Below are 17,866 nucleotides of genomic sequence, written 5' to 3'. Positions count from 1 at the left end.
TCGTCTCAAGACTCTGCTTTGCGGTGTGCCTGTATATATATACATATAAAACTTACATTCTGAATACTGAATATCTGATAAACACATTAAACTCAAAATAAGCATAAATGATAGGAAGGCAATTGTATTTATAATACATTCAGTCACAATGAAAACATGACTGCAGTGCTCTGCTTCACCAGCCATTAAATAAACTGTTTGTTCATCAGAGTTGCAGCAATAAAAAATTTCTACAGAAGCCTCACTGCAGAACGTGTTGCAACGTTTTTATTTACACTGCTCTGTCACATTCAGCGTGATCACAGACAGTCCAGACGTGGCTGAGACCTCTTATGGTCTGGAAACGTCTCCAGTTAATTTATGACGCAGTGTCCAGCCTTGTATGGCACACAGAAAGACAGAGAAAAAGTTATTTTAAGGTCTGGTAATTTATGTTTTTACCAACACAAAAATGTATTTGAAGCATTTTTGAGTATATTGTCAGGTTATTCAACTAGAAGACACAAGGCAATTGAAATGTGGTTTGTTTACATGTGAGAATGCATCTTAATTTTTTGCCCGAAGCCTCTTTTTCTTTCTGCCTACTATAAGCGAAGAATCTCATCACTTGAGCTTTAGCACCGAGCCAAGAGAAGAGAAATCTGTCAAAGTAGGTCTGACTTGATCTGCAGCTATTTAAAGCATGGCTATAGCTCCACTGAGGCCTACCTCTTGCTTTAAATCGGTCAAACAAATTTAAGCATTGCAGCAGTGGCTCTGCAGGGAGGTTGCACAAGGGGGGTGGAATCAATACAAAGCTTACTGGAAAATAAAAGCAATGTGAACACAAATTGTTTCAGGTGATCAATTAGGCTTTAAATGTACAGACAAGTTTACTGAATGTGGAACTAAAAATATTAACAGGGATAAAAAACAATAGTTCAGATCTTTTGAAGTGGAGCTCTACAGAAAGTTTCAAGGTGACTTTATTGTCATTTGCATCACATGTGGTACATGAGGTGGAATGAAATTGTGTACTCAAGGTCCCAGTTACACCTAAAAATAGCAAAAGTATAAAAAAGAAACAGTATACTATGATCTAAGATATACTCTAAACAATAATAATGTAAAATAATATGGTGTATTAAACAGCAACCTGAACATGATTCTGTTGTCAGCAGATGAGTATGAAGAAAGCAGCTTAAGGTAAGAAATCAGCAGCATGGATAATCAGCAGCACAGGTAAGTCCCATATCACCAATTAAAGTGGCATCACAGTGATTTTTCTGGATTTGTGAGTCTAACAGCCTCAGGGTAGAAGCTGTTCCGCAGTTTAGTGGTTCTACACTTGATGCTCCTAAACCTCCTGCCTGAGAGGAACGGGGCAAAAAATGTGTGTGCTGGGTGAGTGGGGTCCTTCATGATGCAGGTGACCCTCTTCCTGGATCTGGAGGTGTAGATGTCTGTGCTGGTGGGGAGACTGACTCCAACAGTCTTCTGTGCAGCCTTCACCACTCTCTGCAAAGCTTTTCTTTCTGCAGCTGTGCAGCCTCCATGCCACACGTTGATGCTGGAGCACAGGATGCTCTCCACTGCACACCTGTAGAAGGACGTGAGGACTGTGCTTACCAGCCCAGCTCGTCTCAGCCGCCTGAGGAAGTAGAGTCTCTGATGAGCTTTCTTAATAAGGCTGGTGGTGTTGTTGCTCCAGCTGAGGTTGTCATTCAGGTGCACACCCAAGTACTTGTAGCTGGAGACCATTTCCACCACAGATGTTTGCTCCTTCTGAAATCCACAATCATCTCCTTTTTCTTCTTCACATTGATGTGGAGGTTGTTCTTCTTGCACCAGCTCTCCAAGTGTTTGCCTGGATGGGTAGATGTACAGTCATACAGTATGTGAGCAGAGTGAACAGGAGGGGGCTCAACACACAGCACTGAGGAGAGCCAGTGCTGAGGGTTATGGTGGAGGAAGAGAAGTTGTGGCTCCTCACAGACTGCAGCCTATTGGTTAAGAAGTCCAGGACCCAGTTGCATAGGGAGAGGCTTAGTCCTAGTGTGAGTACCGTAGTTTATTCATCAAGATTTGGGGGATCATGGTGTTGAAGGCAGATGTGAAGTCTACAAAGAGCATACGAATGTAGGAGTCCTTCTGCTCCAGGTGGGTGAGAGCAGTGTGGACCACAAAGGAGATGTTGTCCTCTGTTGATCAATTCTTGGGGTATGCATACTGGTGTGGGTCCTCGCTGATGTTTTGATGCTTTGTCTTTGACTGTTTGTGAACAGTTAATATCTTACCTACTGACAGCTCTTAGAGCCTCAGTTTGGGGGAAAGTTTGTTTAATTTTGACTGAATTAATGAAGTATTGGGTAATCCAAGCAGAGCAAAGACCAAAGTAGTTTGCTGCCATCTTAAAACAGCTCCAATCCTACTAAATGTCATAATGATTAATGAAAGTGCTAATTCACTCATCTTTAAAATGCCAATAATTTTGCACTACACAACTTTTTACAGCAATAATATTACAACATTATAATGTTTCTGCCGGCGGCATGGTGGATCAGATGGTAGAGCTGTTGCCTCTCAGCGAGAAGGTCGCCGTATCGAATCCCAGTCGGGGGCCTTTCTGGGTGGAGTTTGCATATTCTCTCTGTGCATGTGTGGGTTTTCTCCGGGTACTCTGGTTTCCTCCCCAGACCATAAACATGCATGTTAGCCTGATCGGAAATTCTAAATTGCTCCTAGGTGTGAGTGAGAGAGTGAATGGTTGTTTGTCTTGTTTGTCTCTGTGTCCCTGTGATGCACTGGAGAGCTGTCCAGGGTGTACTCCGCCTTTTGCAAAGTGACTGCTGGATATGGGTACAAGTGAGCCCCACAACCCAAAACGGAAGAAGCAGTTAAAGATAATGAATGTATGGCTGGATGGATGTTTGGCTGGTTGGATGGATGTTGGATGGATGTCGGATGGATGGATGGAATGTTTCTTCCATAATAACGGTGGTAAAACTAACTGTGTTGTACATGTTAATAGCATTAGCTTGACCATATGGCCAACAAAATGCTATCTAAAACATGTAAGATATTAGTTGTTCAAAACTTCTTCACATATCCCCACTTCACAAGAATTTAATTATTTTTTAAGCAGGAACTTAAAATGTAAAACATTAGAACCGCATCACACACAAAAAATTGTTGCAATTCCATTTACAAAAGTATCAGTTAGAGACTTATAAACGCTTGCAAACAATTAGTAGAGGAGAAGCAGAAAACTAGTAACATAAAATGCCCCAACATGGGGTATAAAAATGATTCAAACAGCAGGATAATAGAGAAAATCATGACAAGTGTAAGACTGAAAGGCTTGCTTGGTGGTGCCTGCTTAAAGGCTGCTTTCGTATTTCAACACACAGTTCAACAGCTTCCACTCTAATCAAACTGAATCAATTCAGTATGCACTACTGTTGTATGTTCAAACGTTGATCTATGAATTAATCATTTACTGTCATACTCTGATCTGCACTTACTGGCTTCTTGAGGAAAAACAGAGACAGAGCTCCAACGAGAGGCATGTCCCCTAGCAACGGCTCCATCACCAACCTCAACACGCCGTGAATCTATGGAAACACAAGATGAACAATGCTGATACAGGCAGACACAAACAGACTGGGAGCACTCTCTCTCTCTCTCTCACACACACACACAAACACACACACACACACATTGCTGGCCCTTGACGTTCTTCAGCGGTGGAGCTGAAGCACATGACAGGTTGGAAACTCGATCAGTGTCCAGCTTCACACCTGCTACTGTCATCCTCCACTTTCTCCATATCGTTTTGTAAAAATTACAAGGATTATAGTATTTGGAGTGCTGTGGTTGTGTCATGTGGACCCCAAACAGCTGTTGGGATTCATTGCAGAAACAAAAGAAGTTTGAATTCTAGCAAAAGCATATTTGTTGTGAAGGTTCATTAAAGTTCTTACAGCAAATCTTTTCAGTTTTGAGTAATTGCATGTAGATTTTCACCAAAGATGCCGTCACATGAATTTTTCTTTTAGTTCTGAGATCTAGGCAAAGTTCAAGAAGAAGTGATTATTTCCTAAAATTAAACGCTAAAAAGTATGTTACACAGATTATTTTAGTGTGCGAGATAAAATTAGCTTTTTATAAAATGACACTCATGGTCAGTTTATAAATCTGAATGTAAAAAAAAAAACATAGTTATGTAAAAAGAAAAAAAAAGTAAAAGAAGCTTTAAAAACACAAACGTGTGATCATGTGTAATCAGTAAAAATACACTAATCACAGTTTTCTATGCCAGTTTTGTGATTTTTGTAAAGTCCTGACCTGCCAATTTAAATTTTTGGACATAATTATTTGTACCAAAAAGTACCATGTACTATGCAGAGTTTCACGCTATCATTATTTATAGTTTATGATAGGTCGATAAACTCCATCAAAAGAAAGCCAACCAGGTTTAACCTCGTAAAGTTGTTACAAATCTGAAGAATTTCTTAAACACTCGTGCTCTGAGTGATGCATTTAAAGATAGACAGACACTAATGTCTGTGAGGTTCTTGATGACTTGGTGACATTCTCTTTGTAGGTCTGCCTGAGTTACATAATGGGGACAGAGAGCAACAAATCTTCCCGAATGGAAACCTTAACAGCACTCCGAGAAGGAATGCAGCTTTGGTGTGATGTTTCTCTACTGCAACCCACATCGAGCCAAGGACAAGAACACCACACAGAAAGGCAGAAAACAAGACTACAGCTTGAGTTGAAGTTACACAAAGAAAATAATGAATCCAAATGTGGGAAATGATGCTAATATCAGGTAATTCTAATTACCTCTCAGATATGAGGCAATGTGTTCAACATAATGGTACTTCTTCCATCCATTTAACTGTCAACAATGGTGTACCACAAGGCTCAGTCTTAGGACCCACCCTCTTCACAATCTATATAAGTAGATCAGATCATTCCTGATACATCATTACATTTCTATGCTGATGACACAGTTGTTTATTGTCGAGCTAGAACAGTTGCTAAGGTTTTTCAGCTCTTACAGTCTGCAGTCAACATCATCCAATCAGATTTTTTCAATCTCAAACTGGTACTAAATGCTGATAAAATCAAAGGGATGTTTTCAAACAGGAAGTCAGTACTAGCAGTCCTTCCTTCTAACTTATCTACGAATGGTGTTCCTATTGAGTTTGCGGATTCTTACAAATACTTGGGTGTTTTGGTCATTTCGCATCTCTCTTTTAAGCCTCATGTCGAAAACTTGATAAAAAATTGAAAGTAAAATTGGGTTTCTTTTTCAGAAATAGATCTAACTCTAAATGCTAGGAAACACCTTGTAACTTCTACTTTCCTTCCCTCCATTGACTACGGTGACATTATTTACAACTTAAATGCTCCTACAACACCTTGCAGATGTCGGACGCTGTCTATCATGCTGTGCTAAGATTCATAACTTGGTGTAACTACATCACTGCACCCTGTATTCACTGGTTAACTGGTCATCATTAACTTCACGCAGACTCTCTCACTGGTACATTTTCATCTTTAAATCACGTCTTCGTCTGCTGCCTTCATACATCTCCTCCAACATGTCACTTCATCAGTGCAGCTACAGTGTGCACTCTCAGGACATCATTACCTGCAGCATCCCCTCAGTGAGGACTGAATTTGGCAAAAGGGCCTTCTCTTTCTTCGCTCCTGTAACCTGGAACACCTGGCAAAAAGATCTGAAGTTCTCAACTTGGACCTCTCTAAGGGATTTTAAACAACTGTTAAGTTCAATGCAAAAACCAACACAGACTTGTTCCTGTTTTAGTATTTTACACCATTCTATAATGTAGCATGTTTTTTTTTTACATTTTATGTCACTTCTTTTATTTACTTTTCATTTTTTTAATCATTTTTTTAATAGTTGTTTTATTGTCGTGTGAACCTCATCTGTGGTTTTTGTTTAACACAGGTCTCTTAAATGAGTCCTCGTGACTCAACGAGACTAACATGTACAAATAAAGGTTGAATGGAAAAATGAAAAATACGTTTAATGCACTTTCTTCTATGCATTATGATGTTCTTAGCATATTACTTATTAATTAAAGTATTATTTAAGTACATTATATTGGACATGTAGCAGTGAAACCACTGAAAGTAGCAAAATGAACAGAAAAAATAGGATCACAAAAATAAAGGAATCGAGGTAATCCTAGTGATATTTCTTCTTTGATTGATTCAGATGCTAAAGTAATGTTTTAAATGTGAGAAAATTGAGCAACTAATTAGTCTTTAAATACATTTAAAGTAAAAAATTAAACCTTTGCTGCACTTCAGTAGGCCAGCTGTTTATAATTCAGGTGACAAAAATGATAATGGATTAGATTACAGAGGACATTAGGCTGGACAAATGCCACCAGGCCAGCCTATGAACTCTAAAAGAGCTGTCTACAATTGCAGTACGTGTTTTTTATTCCCCAGATCTGTTATTTAATTCATTATTATACAACTACACTTACCAGAATGCAGTTAAAGGATCTTTCCTCTATTTGTGCTTTCATGCTACAGTTTTACAAGTTAATGGATGTGTTTGCATGACTGAACTCTTTCTATACTGTGAAATTTAATCAAGTACGATACAGAAGGATAGCACCACTGGAAAGAACAAAGTTGTTCAAATGCCTTCATCATTTAGTTGTAACTGTTGTCTGTGAGAATCTGGATTTGATTGAGCTTTTTGTGTCATTTCATTAGGTTTTGAGAGTCTTGTGTTTCCCTTCTTGTGTTTCAGTTTCCCCCTGTGGTTTTTTCCCCCATAGATCTGTTCCCGCCCCGCCCACCTGTTTCCAGTTTTTCTCCTCACCAGGTGTTTGTTATTTCTGTTCGCTAGCGTCGCCCTTTGAATGTTTGCTACTCCTGTGTCTCTCTGAGTGGAGCCTTAAGTGTAGAACGTACACCGTCTCCATCCTCCCCTTGTCTTCAGTGTTTATTCCAGGTTTTGTAAGTAGTTTGACTGCCTCATCAGCTGGTTTTGTGTTTCTTTAGTTCATATGTCATTTCCTTTTTACCCAAGTTCTTCAATTCCTGTTTGCACCATGGCTTCAAAACCTACCGATTGTTGTTTGTCAAAAACAGGGAAATGGCTTTTCACTTAGTCACCGAAAAGCTTTACAACGTAGAGTCAAGACTGTCAAGTCACGGTGTTGATTTAAATTATCTGCTTCAAGCTTCTTTTCTGACACCCGCTCCAAAAAGCAAATGAAAGTGCTTTACTGAAGACGTGACAGAAACCAAATCATCAGGAATTCCCTCACCTGGATGCTCTTGATGCCAGCTTTGCAGTAGTAGCGTTTGATGTCCACATCAATCTCAGTGTTCCCAACAAAGCTGAGAAAAATAAAACACAGTCAGGAATAGATCCTTTCTTTTTTCCTCACTCGCCCTCGAGCAAGACGGATGCTTTTACTTCCCTCGCCTGCCTTCCTCCTGCTTTTTGCTCTCTGTTCTGTGTATCAGAGCTTCTATTTACACATCTTCCGAACCGTAAATTACTGTAATGGATTTGGTCAGCTGGACTTTCAATGCAATTGATAAAAAAAATTCTACAAAGCAACAGGGTACTGGAGAACCCTAATGCCCCGCTGTGACACACGCAGCTGGATATATCATGGATAAGTGGGGAGAGTGGAAGATGATGTGCCTTTCTGTGTTGTCTTTGGAGGATGCTGAAGGTTTATACATCGATGGATTTATTATAGCAGGGTTTCTGCTTTTGGCACGGCGAATACCTATGTAATCGGCTATTAAGAAAGACGGCAGCAACAGTTTCGGCCATGACAAAGCTGCCAACCTTATGTGAAGGATTAATTTGTGCTTCGAGCTCTCAGACTCAGCTGATTTATGAGCTCAACCGTAAGATGGAAGCGATTTATGAGAATCGTAGGCCACTTGCGGCTTCTGGAACTCGCCAGCATGTTGGAATCGATCTTGGAGAAGGCTAATAAGCACAGACCAGTGGAAAGCCCACAAATCTGGCCATTTTGGATCATCAAGAGTACCAGGGGAACTCAAGGCTGCCTGCACAAAAACAAATGTCATCTGAATCTGGCCTCCCTGTTTGGCCTTGAATAGGCCAACTTATCAAATTGCTCCTAGGGATGTGTAATTAACTTTAGGTTTCAATCTAATTCAAGATTGTTGCCACAGCCAACTGGCCTTTGCAAGCATAAAAACAGCTGAAACTCACAACAGTTTTACATAAATTGAGCTCAAACTTGGAGGCTGAGTTATTCACAACATAAACTCTGAGCACGATTGTGCAAGATATTGCAATATGACAATAGATTGTGCAAAATGTTAATTTAAAAGTTTGGCCAAAATGGCTACAACTCTATCATGTCTCAACAGTGCATGGTCTTAATCTTAAACGCTAGAATTTCCTTCAAGGAATACTAACACTATTTAATGTCAATTAAAATGTTGCCGTACTGTTGTTTTTCAGGGTTTTAGGCACTCAAATATGATTTTGATAAAAAAAATATTGAGTTTTCTTTTTCAGAAAGTGCAAAAACTAGCTTAAATTTACATATCTTAAACTTTCTTCTTTTTTTTCCCAAGATGGAAGTTTAACAGTATTGTTCATTTGTCAGCAAGATTATGCAAAACTTGAAAGTCAGATTTCATTCAACTTCGTGAAGGTGTGCTTAACAAAAATTATATTTAAAACAGACAATGGCCTTAACTGAATATGTGTTTTAGCAACGTGTGCCTCTCCCATTCCAGATGAAAACGTCTCTTTAGTGATGTGGAGTTTTTCAGGATGGGATGGAAAGAGGTCATGTATTTACAGAGCTTTGTATGAAAACCATGTGCGTTGGTTTAGCTGCACTGTAAACTGATATGCCAGCTGATCTTAGTCATCCCATGAATTATTGCTATAAATTCCACTATGTTGTGTTGTAATAATAATTAAAAAAATGCCTTTAAGAGGAAAAAAAGATAAAGCCAAGGGGGTGAAATAATCATGCTGACTCACCTGATCTGTAGGTCCATGATGATCTGTCTCCTGTCCACATTTTCTGTATAAACCTTGACCCCGTTGATCCTGAGGGGCTACGAAACAACAGAAGGAACCATTAACACCATAACAATACCGCCCCAATCAACACCCACAAAGATGGTGCAAGGTCAATCTCTTCCCCGGTCCCCTCCATGGAAACTATTTGTGAAAGCACAGCGAGTGTCAGTGACCTCCATGTGCGTGTTCACGTTCAGGCTGCCCCCTGAGCCAGTTGTCCCACAGCACCTGCTAACACCGGTCAGTTTTATAACAACTGAGACAACACATGAACCACCCCGTCAGTGCAGCAGGGACAGGAGACGAATCTCACTTTATTCCCAATGTCAATCTTGCTGAAGCAGAAGGTGCTGAGCTGGGTGTGGGACTCCTTCACTGCCGGCTCGATCACCTCGCGGAACAGTTTCTCCACAAACTGGCAGATGTAGGGCCACATCTGTCTCACCGTCTGCAGGAGCATATGAGAAAGTTTTTTTTAATCAGATGCTCATCCTTTTTGGCAACGCTTATGCAGGTATATCAGTTCAAAATATGGAAAATACCCTTCTATTTTTGGAAAGGGGGTGTCAGACTCATTCTCATCAAGATGCAATTTTTGTCCGCCGCCAAATCTCGGTCTTCCAGTTTTAATATCTGCTCATTTGTTACCCTGAATGCACATCCTGGTTGTTGCCATGGGGATTCACACTGTCGCAGACACAAGGCTGCATGTTAAAGTCTAATGTGCTGCAGTGTGGCAGCAGGAGAGGAGGCAGCAGGGTGACCAACATCCCAAATACCTGAGTATTCTTAAAAACAAATAATAAAAGGAAGTTGCTGAAGCTAAAAAAAATTGAAGAGACAAGATGCTAGACGTTTTCTTTCCTACCTTGTTTATCCACTCCACTCGCTCCACATCTGGGAAATGGACCTGCAGTAAAGAAAAGGGAACAGATTATCTTAGAGATGATGTCAGTATCTGCTAACATCATTTTAAAACCCTGATAAATGCAAACTGTAATGAAGTATACATTAATCAAATGTACAAATGTTACTCGTTTATTACAGTGCTGCTGCATCTTCAACCAACTTTTTTGGAGATACTTCATTAAGACTCGTGCACTGAAATTTTTATTCAACCTTTATTTATACAAGTTAGTCCCATTGAGCCTCTGGGACTCATTTACGAGAGACCTGATTTTACCAAAGAGTGATGACAACAGAAGACAATCATAAAATAAAGCATGCAAATTGAGAAGAACAAATGAAAGAAAATTGTCTTAAAAAACGAAACAAAAACAGCTAGGTGGTAAAGTAATGTAGGATATTAAAACTGGAACATGTCTGAGTTGGCTTTTGCTATGAACTTAGCAGATGCTTAAAGCCGCTAAGAGAGGTCAAGGTCGAGAACTTCTCGTCTTTTTGCAAGATATTCCAGGAAACAGGAGCGGAGTAGGAGAAGGCCCTTTTGCCAAGTTCAGTTCGCACTGAGGGAACACTGCAGGTAATAATGTCCTGAGAGCGCACGCTGTAGCTGCACTCACATAGTGACATGTAGGAGATGTATGAAGGCAGCAGACCAAGAAGTGATTTAAAGATGAAAATGTACCAGTGAGAGAGTCTGTGGGAAGTTAATGATGACCAGTTAACCAGTGAATACAGGGTGCAGTGGTGGATACGATAAACACAGCCAGTTATGAATCTTAGTGCACCATGATAGACAGCATCCAACATCTGCAGGGTGCTTGTAGGGGCGTTCATGTAAATAATGTCACCGTAATCAATGGAGGGAAGGAAAGTCACAGTTACAAGGTGTTTCCTAACATTCAGACAGGATCTATTTCTTAAAAAGAAACCCAATTTCACTTTCAGTTTCCTTACCAAGTTTTCCACGTGAGCTCCATTAATTGATTAGCTAACTAATCAAAAGTGGTAAAAAGCATAAAAAAAGCTGCTCAATATTTAGTTTAAAGTGGGCCAAATCTACTAATATACCACCATAATGTAAAGGTGCAACTAATAATTACAGCCAGTCTTAACTCAAACAACATGCAGCAGTCAGATCAGGACCATCATTTGTGTGGACTTTTGGTTTTGTAATTCTTACGACACGGCAGACACTGGAGCTACCTCTAATTTTTACATGTACCGTATGTTTCAGAGTATAAGGCACACTTAAAATCCTTTAATTTTATCAAAAATCGACAGTGAGCCTTATAATCCAGTGCGCCTTATACTCCAAAAAATAAGGTACCTGCTGTTCAATATTAGCTGCTTATAACTGTTGAGTCTGGTTCAAATTGTGTAGCAACATTCATTTTCTATCTAGCGCTTTTATGTACAGTGGATAAATATTCATTACTCCACCTTCTGGATATGTTGCTGCTGCAAAAGTATTCGAAAGAAACTTCCAACTTAAAACTCATGGACTTGCCTTTGTAATTAAATATGAATTAAATACGGTTTCTTTCCCGAGCTAGCGTTGCCTTTGCAGACATTTACAGCACGTTTTGATTCTCAAATGAAGCTTGACCAATCGTCATGCGTGACCAAAGTAAACCAGATATTGATTTTACATAAAGCAAATGCCTGAAATAAAGTCACTGCAACAAAGTGCAGCGATGCGCACACCTCTTCATTAAATAGCAGATGTACAGTAACTTCATATCTGCATAAAGTGATGACGAGCTCAACGTGCCAGAAGAGATTAAGCACGAAATGTAAAAGTTACAACAGACAGCGCATCGTCAGTCAGGGAAGGTGCTTATGCAGCATTTGTGTCAAAGTGTTGATGAACGGGTGACAGGAGCAGGACGATGGGGAAGAGAAAGTTCCAGTTCAGGCCTCTAGTTTCATATAAGTGGAAGAATTTCTGCCAAGTATTGTGAAACTATAAGTGAGGTGATGATAATTAACTTGATAAAATGCTTCATAACTATTGATTCATAAAATAAAGTGTTCTGTTGAAGCCATCATTGTTGACGTGATGTCATACCAACTGAAAACAAATCAGATTTTTTTTTTTTTTTTTTTTTTTAACTAAGTCAGTTTTGCAGATATTGAGCTAAAGTTTGGAAGGGTAGCAGCTAAAAATGATCTCCAACACACATTTGGAGCTAATAATTGTGATTTTTTATTTTATTTTTTGTACAATTTTGCCATTAGTTATTAGAGTCCAGTTTGTGTATGCATTTAAAATCAACCCTGTCTGTTAGCAAAATATCTCATGAACCACAGGATGTAAAAAGAATAAAGCTTTCAGGAAACAATATATGGATGTTTATCTACAACTGTATAACTTTTGGAGTCATCGTCAAGTTGGTCACAATAGCCAACTGATATTCAAAAACACAAAAAAAATATGCCAAAATTCTGTAAATTTTACAAAATATTTGCTCAAATTCAGTGGATGTAGCTGAGAATCATTCACAACAAAAACATTGAATGACATGAGGATGCATTAATTTGTGCATAATGTTTTTGTCATTTGTCACAATGATGAGAGCTGACAACTTTAGCATGAAAGGCAAAGAGCCGTGTGCATTCCTTCAAGGAATGATCAGCCTTTATTTTTCTTTGATGTCAAACCTGTTTTAATGAAGACAAAAGTTTTCAGCAATAAAAAACTATTTGTGGCATTCACTGATAAACACCACAGCCCAACAGAACAGGGATGCATGCAGAGATTGAAGCAACAGGACCACTCCTAGATGCAAAAGAAGAATGCAAAGCAACCACAATAAGACATGAAGCAATTTAAAAGAAGCACAAATAAAAGCTAAATATGAGCAAGGACTCATGAAATAACTAAAAATCGAGCCTGAGCCTTGTGTCATGTAGGTATTGTTGTCGTTTGACATGCACTAGGCGTGTTCTGTGAGGAACTCCGAGTTCACTTGGTTCAGATTCTGTTCAATGCTTTTGTGTTTGTTTGTTTGTTTGCTCTGAATGACTTTGGCAGGGCTGGTTCTTTGTGTTTATTTCAGTTAGATTTTGGTTTTTATTCTCCACACACTTTTTGTCCATCCCAATGTTTATCTTCAGTGAACTCAAATCAGTTTTTCTATATAGCACCAAGTCACAACAGAAGTCGTATCAGAGCGCTGAACAGAAACATTTATTTAGACAAAATAATAATTTAACATTATTTATCTGAGGAGCAGACTGCTTTGAGTTTAACTCCATCGCAGAACTCTCATCTTGAGCAAGCATGAAGGCGACAGTGGAAAGGAAAAACTCCCTCATGAAGAAGAAACCTTTAGCAGAACCAGGTTCAGGAAAAGTGGCCATCTGCTTTGACCGGCTGGGTTTGAGAGGAACAAGAAGGAGGAACAAATACACAATGGCAGGTTAATATAAAATTAAAACTATTCAATTTTAACAATTAATTTAAGGAAATTAGGTCAATTTATCCTCTAGTAGTCTAAACCTATAGCAGCATAACAAGCCAACCTTAACTATGGGATTTATCAGAAAGGAAAATCTTAAGCCCAGTCTTAAAACTGGACAATGTGTCAGCCTCAATGACAGAAACTGGAAGTTGATTCCACAATAGAGGAGCCTGATAACTGAAAGATCTTCCTCCCATTCTTCGTTTGGAAACTCTAGGAACCGTAAGTAAGCCTCCAGCCTGAGAGCGAAGTGCTCTGTTGGAAAAATATGGAACAATAAGATCTCGAATATAAAATGGATCTAGGTCGTTGAGAGCTTTGTAGGTTAGAAGTAGGATTTTGAATTCAATTCTGGATTTGACAGGGAGCCAATGGAGAGAAGCTAAAACTGGAGAGATATGATCTCTCCCAGTAACTCCAGTTAAGACTCTGGCAGCAGCATTTTGGATCAACTGAAGACGTTTTAAAGAATTTGGACACCCAGATAACAAACCATTACAACAGTCCAGTCTAGACGAGACAAATGCATGAACCAGTTTTTCTGCATCATTTCTAGATAAGATGTTTCTAATTTTAGTGATAATACGCAGGTGGAAGAAGGCAGTTCTAGTAATGTTTTTAATGTGGGGGATAAAAGAAATGTCCAAAAATAACATCAAGATTTTTAACAGTAGAGCTGGAGGACAGATTAATGTCATCCAAGGAGGGAGAAAGACTGAAAAATTCATGATGCTCAGGTCCAAAAACTAAAACCTCAGTCTTGTGCTCAGGCTGATAACTAACTCCTCGGTTCACATCATTAGGTTCTTGGTACGCGCGATCATCACAACTGTAACAAACTCGCAGAACTACAGTTACATTCACGGTGGCACGTTGTTCTCAGTGACTTCATTACTTGTGTTGTCTCGGGGGTTTTCCACTAAGTGGCTCCACAGCTAAATAAGCTTGGAGGGAGGGAGATGGTTGTTCTACAGAGATTGCAGGATTTATCCTATCAGTTGAACAGCAATACCTACAGGAAACAGCAGGATGATTAAATTACACAATATTAGGAGCCCACTTTAATAAACTCCTACCCTAATCTCTTATGAATGTTAAAGCTCAATGGTTTTATCACTCTGTTTTGAATAAAGCAGATCAAACACTGCTATGACTCATAAACTCTAATCTGAGACTCACAGAATTTTTACTAGGTTTTCTCTTTTACTGTCACCTCCAGACAGAGACTAAAGTGGTTACTGATATTTGCTTTGGTTCAACAAACACCTGACGGTACTGTAGCACCGGGTTTTGGGTTCCAACGCCTATGGTTTAAATGTAACAAATACTGTAAGTAACCGTGCTAATACTTGCCCTTAACTGGAAGAAGAACAAGTTTGGTGTTTCTAGGTCAATTCAGTTCAATTCAAAATACTTTATTAATCCCACAGGGAAAGTAAATGTTGCTGTAGCTCATCATCCTGGTTTCATTAAGAGTTGTTATAGATGCTGACGGCTGTGGGCTGGAAGAATCTGTAGCAGTCCATCCTGCAGCGGATCTGAAGAAACTGGCTGCAGATGCCGATCCGTTCACTCAGACCCAGCAGGCCTGAATGTTGGGCAGAACTCCTCCCTGAGCGATGACGACTCCTCTCCGCAGCTTGTTGAGCTCCTCATCATTGCAGAGAGCCAACTGCAGGTGTCGGGGGATGATCCTGGTCTTCTTGTTGTCGTGAGCCACCTTTCCTGCCAGCTACAGGATCTCAGCAGTCTGTCACTTGAGCACCTCCGCCAAGTAGACGGAGATGCATCCACGGCACCTCCTTTACAACTCATGTGGGATTTAGGGCTTTATTTGAGGTAATGGTAATATTTGAGCTTTGAGATGTTAATCAGCTGCTCCTGGTTGTAAAAAAAAAAAAACCCAAACACCTTGTTGTCATGGTTACACTTCATAACAAACGTCCAAAAGTAAAAAGGTTTCAGTAAAAATCCTTCCAGCTGCACAGCATCCAATACCAGAAGAAGTAATCATCCAAAAAAAAAAAAAATCCATTTATGTTCAGAAAAAAGGGGAAATAAAGTTTTCAAAAACAATATCCCAGAATGAAAGTAACGTCCAACATGCAGCCACCTTGAGCGGCGCAACTCTAGAACAAAATCACATTCTAGGTCAGACTCGGTATCTGATTTTATTTGTTTAAAGGGTAAAATAGAAGAACAACAACCAAAATGATGCCGTTTTCTGATATTTTGTTTCTCTTTCTGCTTCCAACTCAAGATCTACACGGCACCTAACAAGCCTGGGTGTCTGATTCCGTGTCTAATCTGTGATTTGAGATAAAAATGGTAAAACTGATGGTGGCACTTTTGACAAACATTTCACTATCTGTTTCCTGATGCATGCTCAATAATCCAGGTAGAAAAATCTAAAAAAGTTAAATCTGGTCCTCTGGACATTCAAAAAGACTGAGGAAGTCTCTCGGATGAGAGACGAAACGTTTCTACATTTTTTTGTTGTTTTGCTTTGTTTTGTTTTTTTGAATGTCCAGATGACCACATTTAACTTTTTTAGATTTCACTATCTGCTCTTTTGCAACACCTTGAGAAGAATCCTGACCAAAGCTTTGCAGACTCTTTTATGGTTGCAGTACCTTCTACACTAGATATTGATGTGAACAAAACGAGCTGAGGACATAAACTGGGAAACAAAAGAATGCACTTTAGCAAATGATTTCTGAGAATAGGGGCACTGCATTAATGAAAGCACCAAAAACGGTCAAGACTTTCTTCTACTTAAATAATCTGACACTAGATTTAGAGTTAAAGATAAATCTAACTAAAATCTGTGTTCAGTTTGTCTATTAGGAGCGGATGGAAACTTGTTGTTTCAGTGCTGCAAGCTGATGCACAGCTGCAACAGGCATGTCCAAAATAAAGCACTCTGCCTGATAGATCCCAGCTTTTAAAGACAGAAGAGCTTATTTTTCTAAAAGTGGGATGCTTTCACTCCACTTCATCTGACCCCTCCATCACCCTGTTTTAACAGCATCGATGCACCCTCAGCTGCATGTCAGCGAAATGTGCTCTGAACTCTTCTCGCAATATAAGAACACACTGAAAAGAATTCACAGTGAGGATTGGGTTAAATGTTTAGCAATTTCATCGAGTTTAGACTAAACTCATATCACCCTATTACGAAACCAATTTTGTCTTTATTTTGTGTTTTCCCAAGATAATTTTCTAAATTTGCGCTAACAGGCCGTTAAAAAATCCCCACTTAGAATGTGTTTAAATCTATTGTTCACCTATTTTCAAGAGGAAAATGTAATAGTTCCACACGTCTCACTTTGATGCTTTAGGCATTACACGTTTGGTAAAATTAAAAAAATAGATGTTGCTAAAATATCAATTATTATGTTATAAATTGATTTTAGATGATAGTTTATCAATGCTACCTCATAGGTTGGTGTCTTTGATGAGGTTTTGGGCACTCTTTTGTCTCTGTTGACACTTTTACTGAGATGAAGTGTTGCAGAACTAGGCTGACTTTCTGCAGCAGACTGTCCCTGTGGATCCTAAAATAACAGAGACCTCGTGGACATGTTTTTCTCCCAGAGTGGTGTCTGGTTTACCATTGTACCCTTCTGTTTTTAGACTGGGACAGATCAAGTCACTGTTTGGGGAGGACAGCTGCCTCATCGCAGCTTTACAGCTCAGTCCTGCCACACCTGATCTGCTCAGCTGATGCCTATTTTCCTGGAAACTCGTAAAATATTGCTGACCAAAATAGCACACAGCAAGAGCAAACGGATGTGGAGTATTTCTTGAGGTCTTACCCATGGTGGTAAATCTGAGGTTGTAAGACCCTGCTTGGCACTTCTCTCCTCTTCTTGGTCAAAGAAAGCCAGAGCTCGGCTCAGCCGGGTGCGCTTTCCTCCAGTGCTTCTCCTCCAGCAGAAAAAGATAAAAAGTCCAATCAGCAGCCAGCTGAAACTAAACTCAAAATAGCCCAAAACATATATTGGGAAGATGAGCACGAAGGTTTTCACAAAGTGGACCCAGGTGTGGGTCAGCTCGCTGGTTGGACACGCGTCCGCTGCGCTCACGGATGAGGGATGGGGAAAGTTGGGCTGAGCTGGTTGTCCATTCTCCTTGGGTGAAGCGGAGCTCGCGCTGTTTGAGTGGGCTCCTCGTACAGCTGTCATGCTGTCTCCTGACATGTCCCTGCCTGCGCCCCGGAGTCTGTCCTCAAACTGTCAAAGGCAGATTTTGGTGGAGTGACGGAGTTCCCATGCGCGACGCGCTTCTCAGGGCAGCCTGCGGCTCACCTGCGCTCCCTCTCATCGCCCTCCCAGACCTCACTGGCATCTGCTTTGTTATATTTCTATATAGATATAAAGCATGCCCGTAAAGCCTACAGATCTTGTCGCTCTGCCTCCACAGG

General features: G+C 39.9%; 1 protein-coding gene across 1 annotated transcript in view; it reads right to left on the bottom strand.

Annotated features, from left to right (window-relative positions):
* Positions 1-17,642, bottom strand: part of LOC119426380 (extended synaptotagmin-2-A) — a 58,740-nt gene extending 41,098 nt beyond the window's left edge. Inside the window, exons 1-6 of the mRNA XM_037693942.1 lie at positions 17,259-17,642; positions 9,939-9,980; positions 9,384-9,518; positions 9,029-9,105; positions 7,308-7,380; positions 3,504-3,593 (exon numbers count right to left, since the gene is read on the bottom strand). Of these exons, the coding sequence (XP_037549870.1) occupies positions 3,504-3,593; positions 7,308-7,380; positions 9,029-9,105; positions 9,384-9,518; positions 9,939-9,980; positions 17,259-17,642 (801 nt within the window). The remainder of the gene's footprint in view (positions 1-3,503; positions 3,594-7,307; positions 7,381-9,028; positions 9,106-9,383; positions 9,519-9,938; positions 9,981-17,258) is intronic.
* Positions 17,643-17,866: the final 224 nt, after the last annotated feature.

Source organism: Nematolebias whitei, chromosome 20 (genome assembly GCF_014905685.2).
Source record: "Nematolebias whitei isolate Nwh7 chromosome 20, NemWhi1, whole genome shotgun sequence".
NCBI classification, from domain to species: domain Eukaryota; kingdom Metazoa; phylum Chordata; class Actinopteri; order Cyprinodontiformes; family Rivulidae; genus Nematolebias; species Nematolebias whitei.
The sequence above is the reverse complement of the archived record's forward strand: the minus strand, read 5'-3'. Positions and strand labels throughout refer to the sequence as shown.